At 38.8% G+C, this 13,567-nt stretch overlaps 1 protein-coding gene across 1 annotated transcript in view; it reads left to right on the top strand.

Annotated features, from left to right (window-relative positions):
• The window catches only part of CATSPERE (catsper channel auxiliary subunit epsilon), a 163,265-nt gene that overhangs the window by 46,421 nt on the left and 103,277 nt on the right, over window positions 1-13,567 (top strand). The window contains exon 8 of the mRNA XM_017531963.2: window positions 5,613-5,719. Coding sequence (XP_017387452.1) covers window positions 5,613-5,719 — 107 coding nt within the window. The remainder of the gene's footprint in view (window positions 1-5,612; window positions 5,720-13,567) is intronic.

Here is a 13,567-nt window from a genome sequence, read left to right as displayed (position 1 = left end):
TTTTTTTTCTGAGATGGAGTCTCACTCTGTCGCTCAGTTTGGAGTGCAGTGGCATGATCTTAGCTCACTGCAATCTCCGCCCCCCTGGTTCAAGCAATTCTCTGCCTCAGCCTCCTGAGTAGCTGGGATTACAGGTACCTACCACCATGCTCAGCTAGTTTTTTGTATTTTTAGTAGAGACAGGGTTTCATCATGTTGGCCAGGCTGGTCTTGAACTCCTGACCTTGTGATCCACCCACCTTGGCCTCCCAAAGTGCTGGGATTACAGGTGTGAGCCATTGTACCTGGCCGTTTCCTCACTTTTTCATGTTTCCTATGTATTTACATTGGTGTCGGTGCGTCTGGTATAAAAGTTGCTTCTTTCAGTTGTATAGATTGGCTTTCATAGTGGAAGACATTTTCCTTTGGGTATATCTTCAGTGTTGGCCAGGTAGTTGCTTTGGTGTTAATTCTGGATGGGCACAGTAGTGTAGTCTGCATGATTTCTTCAGCTATAATCAGCATCAGTGATGTCTCTGAGTTTTTCAGTGGCTTAGACTGTGGTTGTTATTGAAGGCTATGGTGGGGCTTTGTTGCAGACAGGAGAACCAGGCAGGCTGGTCCCTGGACACCAGTGGTGGGGACAGCTGGCTAAACATGCAGCTGGCTCCCTGGCAGCCTAGTAGTAGTAGGCCTGAGTGGACCAGTTCTTGGGCCTCCAGGTGGCTTGCTTGGGTGCTGGCAGTGGCAGGAATGGGCCAGATGGGTGTCAGGTCCTCAGGCCTGACATGGACACCAGCAGTTGCGGTGGTGGGCCAAACTGGCCAATCCCCAGGCCCCCAGGTAGCACACATGTGTGGGTGCCAGTGCCAGTGGCAGGTTGGGCAGGCCAGTACCAAGGTCTTCAGTAAATCCACATGGGTGGGAGTGATGGGCAGGACAAGTCTATTCTCAGGCCCCTGAAAGGCATGCATAAGTGCCAATGGTGTCAGGCAGGGCAGAACAATCTCCAGACCCCTGAAGGTTATATGTGAGCGTCAGTAGTAGCAGGTGGGGCAGATCAATCTCCAGGCCGCTGAACAACATGTATATACATTAGCAACGGCAGTTGGGGTGAGTTGATCCCTAGGCTTCTAAATGATGCATGCAGGCACTGGTGAAGGTGGAGGTAGGCAGGTCTGACCTGTCCTTATGACTCCAATGGTGCGTATAGGTGCCAGTTGCACGGGTCCTTAGACAACCCAGTGCCTGGGTCCTTAGACAACATTCTGGGGCACTGGTGTTGGTGGTGGCAGTGGACAGGTCAGACCCATCCTCAGGCCCTCTGATGGTGTACATGGGCACTGGCAGTGGTGAGCAGGGCAGGTGGATCCCCAGGCCTCCAAACAAAAAATGCGTGCAGGCTCAACTGGTGCAAGCTGTAGATTGGGTATAACCTCAGGTCCTCCCATGGTGTGTATGGCCACTGGCTGTGGTGGGTGGAGCAAATTGATCCCTGTGCTCCCGAACCCATTTTTTCATTAAGCTGCTTGGCTCAGGTTTAAGTTTTCTGTATATTCTGGATATTAATATTTTATCAGATATGATTTGAAAATATTTTCTTCTATCCTGTGGATTGTCTTTTTATTCTATTAATAAGGACCTATGATGCACAGAAGTTTTTAATTTTAATGAAAGCTATTTTTCCTTTTGTTGCCTGGGACTTTGGTGTCATATCCAAAAAATCATTGCTAAATCCAATGTCATTAACATTTTTCTTTATGTTTTCTTCTAAGAGTTTTGTCATTTAGCTCTTGACATTTCAGGAATTCACTATTGATAACACCCAACAGCTTGGTTGGATGCTGGGTTAAATAGCCACTTTCAAAGCATGGGATACTGTATGATTCCATTTCTATAACATTTTAGGGGTGACAAATTGTAATAGAAAACAGATAAGTGGTTTTTATTGGTTAGGATATGTGGGCAGTTGTGAATCTTAAGTGGTAACATGATGGAGTTTCTTCTATGTGATGTATTCACTCTTGTGTCCTATTTGTGGTGGTAATTGCGTGAATCTACACATGTGATAAAGTTTTACAGAACTATGCTAAATAAATAAATAAAAGAGTGCCTGGAAAACTTGGTGAAATCTGAATAAGGTCTGTACCCAAGTTAATAATGTTGTATCAGCATCAGTTTCCTGGTTTTGACAATGCATTAGGATTATATAAACTATTGCCACTGGGAAAAGCTGGGGAAAGGTTACATGGAAACTTCTTGTGAGTCAAACAATTTTGAAATAAAGTAATTTAAAATCCTCTTTAAAAATCTCTTCAATATTTGGCTATTGTACTAAGAATAAAATCTAACCTATTTTCCAAAGCATACAGTGCTTAGCATGATGTAGCCCTTGCCTATCTTTTTTCTTACCTTAACTACTTACTAGTCTCCCCCTTCCACTATACACGAGCCATCATTTTCCTGTCAATACCTTAAACATAATAACGCCTCTCTTACCTCAGGGACTTTGTAACTGTTGTTCTTTCTGTCTAGAATGCTCTTATCACAGCTGTCTCATGAAAGATACATACTCTCCTCTAGGTGGTAAGATTTTTTCATTATTCGTTCAACAAATATTTATAAATGCAGGTTTGAGAGGCAAAGCCTCAAGGCAGCAGTGTAGTTTTGAACATATTGGTTTGAAGTGCTTCTGAGACAACTGTAAGTCACGATTAAGAATCTAATTAGATCCACTAATCTAGAACTAGATATAAAATTGGGAAATGGCTTACAATTTGATGAGTTGTACAGGAATTGGTTAGTACTTGAAGCCATGTGAGTGAAATCAGATCACCTAGGAAGAGAATATATTCTGAGAAGAAGGGCCTAAGGCCAGACCCTGGGAACCATTAATACAGCAGGAGGGAGTGGTAGCATGGAAGCCACGTAAAAGTGTTTCAAATGGGAAGATTCATCCAATGTATCAAATGCTGCTAAAACATCGGGTAAGATTAACAGAACAATGTTTATTAAATTTAACAGCAGGTATAGCCATATATTGATGCTATAACTAGAAAAATACTTTTAAAAATAATTATACAGGCTAGGCATGGTAGTTCACACCTATAATCCCAGCACTTTGGGAGGCTCAGGCAGGAGGAATTGCTTGAGGCCAAGAGTTCAAGACCAGCCTGAGAAACATAGCAAAACCCCATCTGTACAAAAAAATACCAAAATTAGCCAGGCGTGGTGGCACACACTTGTTGTCCCAGCTACTCGGGAGGCTGAGGTAGGAAGATTCCTTAAGCCTGAAAGGCAGAGGTTGCAGGGAGCTGTGATCGAGCCACTGTGCTCCAGCCTGGGTGGCAGAGTAAGACCTTGTCTCAAATGATAATAACACAAAGATTAGCAGTAATGTAATTGTTCTGTCATAGATCACTAGAAATAATGTAAGTTGATATAATTCTTTTATAAATTATTTTGGTAATATGTATCAAGAGAGTTTTGTTTGTTGTTTTTAGAGATGGGGGTCTCACTCTATTACTCAGGCTGGAGTGCAGTAGTGTGATTATAGCTCACTGCAGCCTTAAACTCCTGGGCTTACATGATCTTCTTGCCTCAGCCTCCTGAGTAGCTGGATCTACAGGTGTGCACCACCATGCCAGGCTAAAAGAGGTGTTTTTTTGTTTGTTTGTTTTGGAGACAGAGTCTCTCTGTTGCACAGCCTGGAGTGCAGTGGCATGATCTCGGCTTACTGCAACCTCTGCCTCCTGAGTTCAAGTGATTCTCCTGCCTCAGCCTCCCGAGTAGCTGGGACTACAGGTGTGAGCCATCAGGCCCAGCTATTTTTTATATTTTTAGTAGAGACAGAGTTTCACCATGTTGGCCAGGGTGGTCTCAAACTCATGACCTCAGGTGATCCACCTGCCTTGGCCCCCCAAGTGCTGGGATTACAGGTGTTGAGCCACTGTGCCCGGCCTGAAAGAGCTTTTAAAGTGTGTATAACTTTTGACCTAGCAATCACACTTCCAAGAATCTTATCAAAAGAAATAGTCCTAACCATGGAAAAGACTGTATATCTGATAATGTTCCTAGTAATAATATTTACCAATAGTGAAAAAATAAAACCACCAAAATGTCCAATACAGAAGAATTAAGCAAATGATGATAATTCACTCAGTGAAAAATTATGCAGACATTGAAAATGATGTTTACAGACAACAGGAATGTAAAACAGTAGCCTGACCTTGGTAAAGCTGAAGAAAATGCTAATGTGGTTTTTGCCTTTTTGATAATTTCTATGTGTTATTTTTTCCATGTTTATAAAATTATCTTTAATGAGCATGAATTACTTTCTTAATCAAAAATATATATTTTTAAGCTTGTTTATATGATTATTTTAACTTTTCTTGATATTTTTCCTACAATCTTCTTATATGTGTAATTTATTATATGTTACTTCCATCTTACTCTTTTCTACATTAAGAATGCTTTATTTACTCTTTCCTCAGCAGTTATGCAAAAGATAGTTGTATTTAAAATTCTGAATAGTGAATATGATTTTCAGAAACAAAACTATATTATTTTTTATTAGGTAAACCTATATTTCTCTATGAAAATCATCAAATGGGCTAGGTACGGTGGCTCACGCCTGTAATCCCAGCACTTTGGGAAGTGGAGGCAGGTGGATCAGCTGAGGTCAGGAGTTCGAGACCACCCTGACCAACATGATGAAACCTTGACTCTACTGAGTTAAAAATATATATATATTAGCAGGGCATGGTGGTGTGTGCCTGTAATCCCAGCTACTTGAGAGGCTGAGGCAGGAGAATTGCTTGATCCTGGGAGGCAGAGGTTGCAGTGAGCCAGATTGTGTACTCCAGTCTGGGCAACAGAGTGAAACTCTGTCTCAAAAAAAAAAAAAAAAATTATCAAATGAGTATTCTTCATAAAGGCCTTCCCTGACCATTATTCCTACTTCTCAAAGTAGGTTCTACTATCAGATAATTCCATAGTCCCCATAACTGCCCCTTCTGACACTCATGATAACAACCTTTAAGGTTCCTTTGTGGAAGGATGCCATGTTTTTAGAAAATTAAACAAAGTCAGTATTAGAGGATTAGGACAGAAAGAAGCTATGGAATTCTAGACTAGCCCTCATCATCTGATTTTTTAATTCTAGAAATTTCATAGGGGAGCTTTTCAGATCCATCTGATTTCTAAGAGCATTTTTCTTAAAAGTCCCCCAGATATCATTTGAAACCTGCCTTGAAAGAGTATGTCATTTTGAAGGTAAATTCATGTAGAAAGAATTCTAACAGATTAGTTTTAGAAACTCTACTATGTATTTCATTGAGATTAAAACTAGCGTTATTTATTTAATCATCCCCATAGTTTCAGTTCATTCAGGATTCTGATTATGTGTAGAGTTTTTGATGAGTTGGAAACTGTATTATGACTTATTTATAATTCACAAAATTCGCATGGGAAGGAAGCTATAAGGTAGAAAGAACAAAGCTGAATCTTGAGCATGTGGTAAATTTACAAATGTAAACAATGTCTTAACTAAAATAACAAATTCAATATACATGCTGTAATATCAGAATAGCTATGAAAAGAGTAAAAAATGAAATTATATTTTGTTTTTACAGAATTCCGAAGTACTCAGCACACAGATGGCCACACTGGGGCAGAAGCCTACCATATATACAATTCTGAAGAGAAAAGTTTATTTATCAAATGAGAAAATGAAAAAAGGGTATTTAATTTTTTTAATTTTAAATATAAAAAATACAAAAACTTAAACTAGATTTTAAAATCCTAGTGGAACTTTATAGAATATGTCTCATATGTTATTTTCAAGTGCCTTGTTTTATAAAACACAAAAGATTTTGATAATCAGAGCTAACTACTAACTCAGAAAATGCTAGACTCTTGGATTCAAGTTTTACATTTGCGTCAATACCTAATCCTAAATCCAATAGCTTCATTCGGGATGATGGCAAATCCTGGAAATATCTCAAACTGTGTTCTACTGGTTTATAAAAGTGAACCACAGTGGTGTCCGGTGCCCATACACCGCCCCCCCACCCCCGCACACAAATTCTATCTGAGAGGCAAAATACATTACTGTCAAAGTTAGTAGGTTATCATGAGGTATAGACAGACTTTCTTAGTCTATTAAGCACCTAGGCACAGGGCAAGGTGCTTATAACTAAAGGATAAAGTACCTGCCTTCAGTAGTCTTACGTTTAGTGTGAGAGACAAATGAGAAACGGATATTATGTAGGAGTGAGCCCGGGGTACAGAGGAACACAAAGAGGGTACACCACCTCTGGCCTGGAGGAGAGGGAGTCAGGGAGGACTTTCCTAAAAAGGTGAAAAGAAGTAAAACCTAGCCAACTGGGGGAGGATTCCAAACCTAGGAAATGACAAACAGCAGGTCCTCAAATAATGTTCATTATAACATTGATTAGAAAAAAATTGATTCCCGGCTGGGGCCACTGCTGTATGGAGTTTGCATGCTCTCTCCGTGTCTTTGTGGGTTTTCTCCAGGTATTCTGGTTTCCTCCCACATCCCAAAGCTGTGCACTTGAAGTTCATTGGTGTGTCTGCATGGTCCCAGTTGGAGTTTGTGTGGGTGTGAATGTCAATGTTCTGCTCTACGATGGGAAAGGCGTCCTGTCCGGAGTGGGCTCCTGCCTTGAGCCCTGAGCTGCCAGAATGGACTCTGGCCAACCACAACCCTGAACTGGAATAAGCAGGTTAGAAAATGAACAATTGGAGGGATGAATACAAACTATTGTAAAATAAAAATGTGTAAAGTAGACAAGACTCTGACATGACAAAAAAGTAAACAGTGCTGTAGGAAAGTTCTCAGAGAGCTGCCATATTTGTGATGGTTGAGTTTTGGACTGTGTAACGATAGGAGGCGTTTCTTAACAACATGGCAAGCATTCATTTCTTGATTTATCCCACCATCACTATGATCACCCTCACTCACTGATTCACCAAGAGTTGGGCAAATAATTAATTTTATTAATCTTTCTTAAATGTATGTGTATAGCTCACATTTATTGCAGTGTTTAATAGCAGTGTTTTGGGTCTTTATTTAGAAGTTTGGTGATGTTTTCTTGACCAGAAATATGTTGTAGGAACTTAACTCTTGTTTATATCAATTAGCCAGTGGTAAAATTGGTTTCATTACATGTAGTTTCTCTTGAAGTTGCAGTTTCTAAGAACCTATTACATTAAGTGAGAACTTACTGTATACAGGGCCCTTCAAACTGAGACCTGAGAAAAGAGATGCATTTTGGAGATGGAAAAAAATGTTCAATTCATGGGTAGAGAGAAAGGAGTGCCATTTAGGAGGATAAAACATTTTAAAATAGTAATAATAGTTTGAAGCTGAAATTCTGATTTTATAAAACAGGAGGTTGGAGGGTAGAGAGGCAGGAAAAAATTACTATAGATTCAAACTAAAGTGTCTGATTTAGCAGGAAGGTAGGAAGGTTATAGATAACATTGGTTTCTTTTCTATTTTGAACTGCTTTATTGAACTATAGTTTACACATCATACAATTTACCCTTTTAAATGATAAAATTCAGTGGTTTTAGTATGTTCAGCTATGCCACTATCACCATTATCTATCTAGAACATCTTTAACTACCCAAAAAAGAAATCCCATTTGCTCTTCCCTCCAGCCCCTGGCACTACTAATCTATTTTGTGTCTCTATGGATTTGCCTATTCTGGATAATTCATATCAAGAAAATCATACCATCTATTCTTTGGAAACTGGCTTTTTTCAGTTAACATTATGTTTTCAAGGTTCATTCATTCCTTTTTATTGTCAGATACTATTATACGAATACACAACATTTTATTTATTCACTTCTCTGTTGATGAATATTTTAGTTATTTCCATTTTTGGGCTAATATGAATAATGCTGCTATGAACATTTGTGTATAAGTTTTTGTGTGGCCATATGCTTTTATTTCTCTTGAGTGTATACCTAGGAGTGAAATTATTGGATCATATATTATGTCTGTGTTTAATTTTGAGAAATTGCCAGGCTGTTTTTTAAACCAGCTGCACCATGTTAATACTTTCATTCCTGGTGTATGAGGATTGCAGTTTCTCCACATCTTCACCAACACTTGTTATTATCTGTTTTGTTTTGTTTTTACCCATTATAGCCATCCAAGTGGGTATGAAGTGGTCCTTCATTGTGGTTTTGTATTTCTCTCATGTCTAATGATGTTGAGCATATTTTCATATGCTTATTGTCTGTTTGTATATTTTCTTTTCAGATCCTTTCCCATATTATAATTGAGTTGTCTTTTTATTATTGAGCTCTAAGAAAAGCTTTTTTAAAATAATAATAATTATTTTTTTTTGGAAACAGTTTCACTCTTGTCACCCAGGCTGCAGTGCAATGGTGCGATCTCAGCTCACAGCAACCTCTGCCTCCCAGGTTCAAGCAATTCTCCTGCCCCAGCTTCCCGAGTAGCTAGGATTACTGGTGCGTGCCGCCAGTTCCTGGCAATTTTTGTATTTTTAGTAGAGACAGGATTTCACCATGTTGGCCAGGCTGGTCTGGAACTCCTGACCTCAGGTGATCCACCCGCCTCAGCCTCTCAAAGTGCTGGGATTACAGGCATGAGCCACCACGCCTGGCCCTAAGAGTTCTTTATATTCTAGATGATTTGCAAAAATTGTCTCCCATTCTGTGAATTATCTTTTCAGGTTCTTCATGATCTCCTTATAGCACAAAAGTTTTACATTTTTATGAACTCCTAATTACCTATTTTTTTTCTTTGGTTCTGTGTGCTTTGGGTGTCATATCAGAGAACCATTGACAAATCCAAAGTCACAAAGTACCACACTGTTTTTTTACCTGTGCGTATTATAATTTTAGCTCTTAAGTCTTTGGTCTATTTTGAGTTTATATTTGGTCTAAATTTACAGTGAGTTCATTTTATGGTAGGGGTCCAAATGAATTCTTTTTTTTTTTTTTAATTGTACTTTAGGTTCTGGGGTACATGTGCAGATCATTCAGGATTGTTGCGTAGGTACACACATGGCAATGTGGTTTGCTGCCTCCATCCCCCCATCACCTACATCTGGCATTTCTCCCCATGTTATCTGGAGATCTAGTTGTCCCAGCATAATTTGTTGAAAAGACTATGGTTCCCTTATTGTTTTGCACTCTTGTTGAAAGTCATTTAACAGTGAATGTGACAGTATATTTCTGGATTTTCAAATTCTATTCCATTTCCCTACATATTCATCCTTATGCCAATACCACATTGTCTTGATTACTGCAGCTTAGTATTAAGTTTTAAAGTCAGGAATTGTTAGTCCTCCAACTTTGTTCTTCTTTTTCAAGATTGCTTTGGCTGCACTTTTTAACTGACTTAACTTTTTAAGTCAATTTTAAAGTTTGTCAATTTCTTCAAGGAAGTCAGCTGGGATTTTGTAAGTGATTGTGCTGGATCTGTAGCTCAATTTGAGGAGTATATCATCTTAACAATAGGAAGTCTTCCCATTCATGAACATGGGATGTCTTTCCATTTATTTAGATGTTGTTTACCTTCTTTCAACAATGTTGTATAGTTTTGTGAATAAAGTTTTTTATTTCTTTCACTCATTTCCTAATTATTTTATCCTTTGTGATGCAGTTGAAAATGGAATTGGTTTCTTAATTTCTGGACTGTTCATTGCAAGTGTATACAAATACAATTGGTTTTTCTATATCAATCTGATATCCTGAAATCTTGCTAAACTTGTTCATTAGTTCTAATCATTTTTTGTGGACTCCTTGGGATTTTCTGTATACAAAATCATGTCATTGGTGAATAGGGATAGTTTTACTTCCTCATTTCCAATCTGGATGCTATTTATTTCTTTTTCTTCTCTAATTGGCCTGACTAGAACCTCTAGTATAAAATGTTGAATATAAATGGTCAAAACCGATATTCTTGTGTTGTTCCTAATATTAAAGAGAAAGCATTCAGTCTTTTACCATTAAGTATGATGTTAGTTGTGAGTTTTTCATATATTCCCTTCATTAGGTTGAGGAAATTCCCTTCAGTTCCTAGTTTTTTTAAGTGTCTTCATCATGAAGGGGTATTGGTTTTTCAAAAGCTTTTACTGAATCTAAGTGATCATGTGGTTTTTGGTCATTTACATTAATTGATTTTTGGATGTTAAACCCATGTTGCATTCCTGGCATAAGTCTTCCTTGGTCATGGTGTATAACCCTATTTATATGTCACTAGATGCAGTTTCCTAGTGTTTTGTTGAGGATTTTGCATCTATATTCATAAGAGATGTTGGTATGTTGTTTTCTTCTCTTGTGAAATTTTGTCTGATTTTGGTATTAGGGTAATGCTGGCTTCATAGAATGAGTTGGACATATTCCCTCCTGCTCTATTTTTTGGCGGAATTTGTGAAGGATTGGTATTAATTCTTTAAATGTTTGGTAGAATTCATCCATGAGGCCATCTTGGTCTGTGAATAGGATTTCTTTTCTTTCTTTTTTTTTTGAGTCAGAGTTTTGCTCTTGTTGCTCAGACTGGAGTGCAATGGCACGGTCTTGGCTCACCACAACTTCCACCTCCTGGGTTCAGATGATTCTTCTGCCTCAGCCTCCCGAGTAGCTGGGATTACAGGCATGCGCCACCACACCTGGCTAATTTTGTATTTTTAATAGAGATGGAGTTTCTCCATGTTGGTCAGGCTAGTCTCAAACTCCTGACCTCAGGTGATCTGCCTGCCCCAGCCTCCCAAAGTGCTGGGATTAGAGGTGCAAGTAGGCTTTTTAAAAAATTATTACTAGGAGAGAATGAGGCAAGATGACTGAATAGAAGCAGCTGCAGTCCACAGTACTCACATAGAAGAACGAAAAGGGGTGAGTGAATTCAGCACCTTCAACTGAAATATCCAGGTTCTTGCATTGGGACTGAATAGGCAAGCAGCTTGACCCATGGAGAGTAAGGAAAAGTGGCAGGGTGGGAGGACAATGGCCTACCTTGAAGTGGCATGGAGGCAAAGGAACTCCCCCCCAGGGAAAGTGGTGAGTGATTGTGCAACCCTACCCAGCAAGCCACACTTCTCCCATTGATCTCTGCAACCCATGGATTGGGAGATGTCCTTATGAGCCCATGCCACCAAGGCCTTGGGTCCAATACACAGAGCTGTGTGGAGGCTCAGCAGAGCAGCTACTCAGGCACAACAGAGACCCAGGAGTTTTACATACTCTGGCCCCAGGACTCCTGCCAAGGGGGAAAATTTGTCCGTACATATCCCTAGGAAGGGGGCTGAATCCAGGAAGCCAAGCAGCATTCTTCTGTGGGTCCTAATTCCACAGCACTTAAGGAAAAATTATAGAAAAATATAAATCATCAAAATTGACCCAAAAAATACATCTAGAACTTGAGTAATGTTTTAACTGAAAATAAACAATTATTATTTAACAATCATTGAGGAGGGGAAGAGAGCACTAGCACAGATAATTCCAGTCCTAAACAGTGAAATGAGGTTATTAGCATACCCACATTCAGGCAAGAACTATATAAGAAAGGAAAATCATAATCTTATTTATGAATGTAGATGCCAAATCCTGAATAAAATATCAAATAAATGTAGCAATAGGCCAGGCATAGTGGCTCACACCTGTAATTTCAACACTTTGGGAGGCCAAGGCAGAAGGATTGCTTAAGGCCAGGAGTTGGAAACCAGTCTGGGAAACATAGAGAGACCCCATCTCCTTACAAAAACTAAAAATTAGCCAAGTGTAATGGCATACACCTGTAGTCCTAGCAACTTGGGAGGCTGAAGTAGGAGGATTGCTCGAATCCAGGAACTTGAGGCTACAATGAGCTATGATCATGCCACTGCACTCTAGCGTAGATAATAGAGCAAGACCTTGTCTCTAAATAAATAAATCCAGTAATATATATGAAAAATATGATATATGATCAAGTTGATTTATACCAGAAGTGCAAGTTGAATATAGTATTTTTAAATGTTTTAATGTAATTTATGACATTAATAAAGGAGTAAAATTAGATGATCATCTCAATAGGGACAAAATAAAGCTTTATTTCAAAATGATTTTTACTTCTAGCTTAGTAAAAAATAAAAGTTTTTTTTACCTCATAGTATACATGAAAATAATCTCAGATGAATTAAATATGTATATATGAAAGGCTAAACTGAAAAACATTTAGAAATATAGAATATCTTTATTGTCTCAGGATAGTGAAGGATTTCTACAATTCAAAAATTACTCAAACTATACAAGTCAGCATTTGATAAATTCAGTTCATTAATGAATACATGAAGTGATGTTCAACCTTATTAGTAATCAAAGAAAAATATTAATAGCCTTGTGAGATCCATTTTACACATATCAGATTGATAAATATATTAAAGTTTTAGAAAGTCGTTGGTGAGGATATGAACAATGGAACACTAATGTGGATTGCCAATGGAAGTGTAAATTGGCACAACCAATTTGAAAGAATTTTACATTATCAGGCAAAGTTAAAAGATGTACATATCCCATGGTTACAAGTTCAATACCATCATATACCCTAGAGAAACCCATGCACAGTTACATAAGGAGATGTGTAAAATAATATTTGTAGCAGCATTGTTTGCAATTGTAAACAAAGAAGAAGAAACTTTAATTTCTACTCATGAAGAATGTATAATAAAGAAACCAAACATGCCCATTAGTGTTGGTTTAACTGTAACAGAAAACTTGATTAATAATGACTTAACTAAAAAAAAAAAAATCTGCTACTTAAAAAGAAGCCTAGAAGCAACCACTTAAAAGTAGGTAAGGCCCTAGGCTTTTTCCAACCATCTTCTCCACCATTCTCAGAGTGTTGGCCTCGTCTGTAGCCTCATGGTCACAAGATGGCTGCTGAAGCTCTAACAGCACAAGTCTGCACTCAGAGTGAGAAACGTAGGTGACAGTGAGTGGGTAGCCAACATAGCAAAGAGGACCTTTTCCTTAATGGTGCTATCCTTTTGTCAGAAAAGAAAATAACTGTGTCAGGTGCAGTGGCACATGCCTATAATCCCAGCACTGGAAAGCTGGGCTGGGCAGATTGCCTGAGCCCAGGAGTTTGAGACCAGCATAGGCAACATGGCAAAACCCTGCCTCTACACACAAAATACAAAAATTAGCTGGGCATGGTGGCACACACCTGTAGTCTCAGCTACCGGGGAGGCTGAGGTGGGAGGGATACCTGAGCCCAGGAGTATGAGGCTGCAGTGATCTACGATTGGGCCACTGTACTTCAACCTGGGTGACAATGAGACCCTGTCTCAAAATAATAACAATAATAATTTCTCAGATGTCCTTGTATATCTCATTGGCCACAATGGGTTATATGGCCAATTCTAGCTGCAAGAGAGACTAGAAAAAAAATACATCTGGCTTTTCCAGCCTATACAATGGGAGGCTAGCAAGGATAAGGCAATGCTCTTCAGTGGCCCTCAACAGTTTCTACCACAACAAAATCACCTGTGATTCAACCAATAGATTGGCTTAGCCTTTTTTTTTTTTTTTTTTTTTTTTTTTTTTTT

Source organism: Cebus imitator, unplaced genomic scaffold (assembly GCF_001604975.1).
Source record: "Cebus imitator isolate Cc_AM_T3 unplaced genomic scaffold, Cebus_imitator-1.0 Scaffold75, whole genome shotgun sequence".
Classification (NCBI taxonomy): Eukaryota; Metazoa; Chordata; class Mammalia; order Primates; family Cebidae; genus Cebus; species Cebus imitator.
The sequence above is the reverse complement of the archived record's forward strand: the minus strand, read 5'-3'. Positions and strand labels throughout refer to the sequence as shown.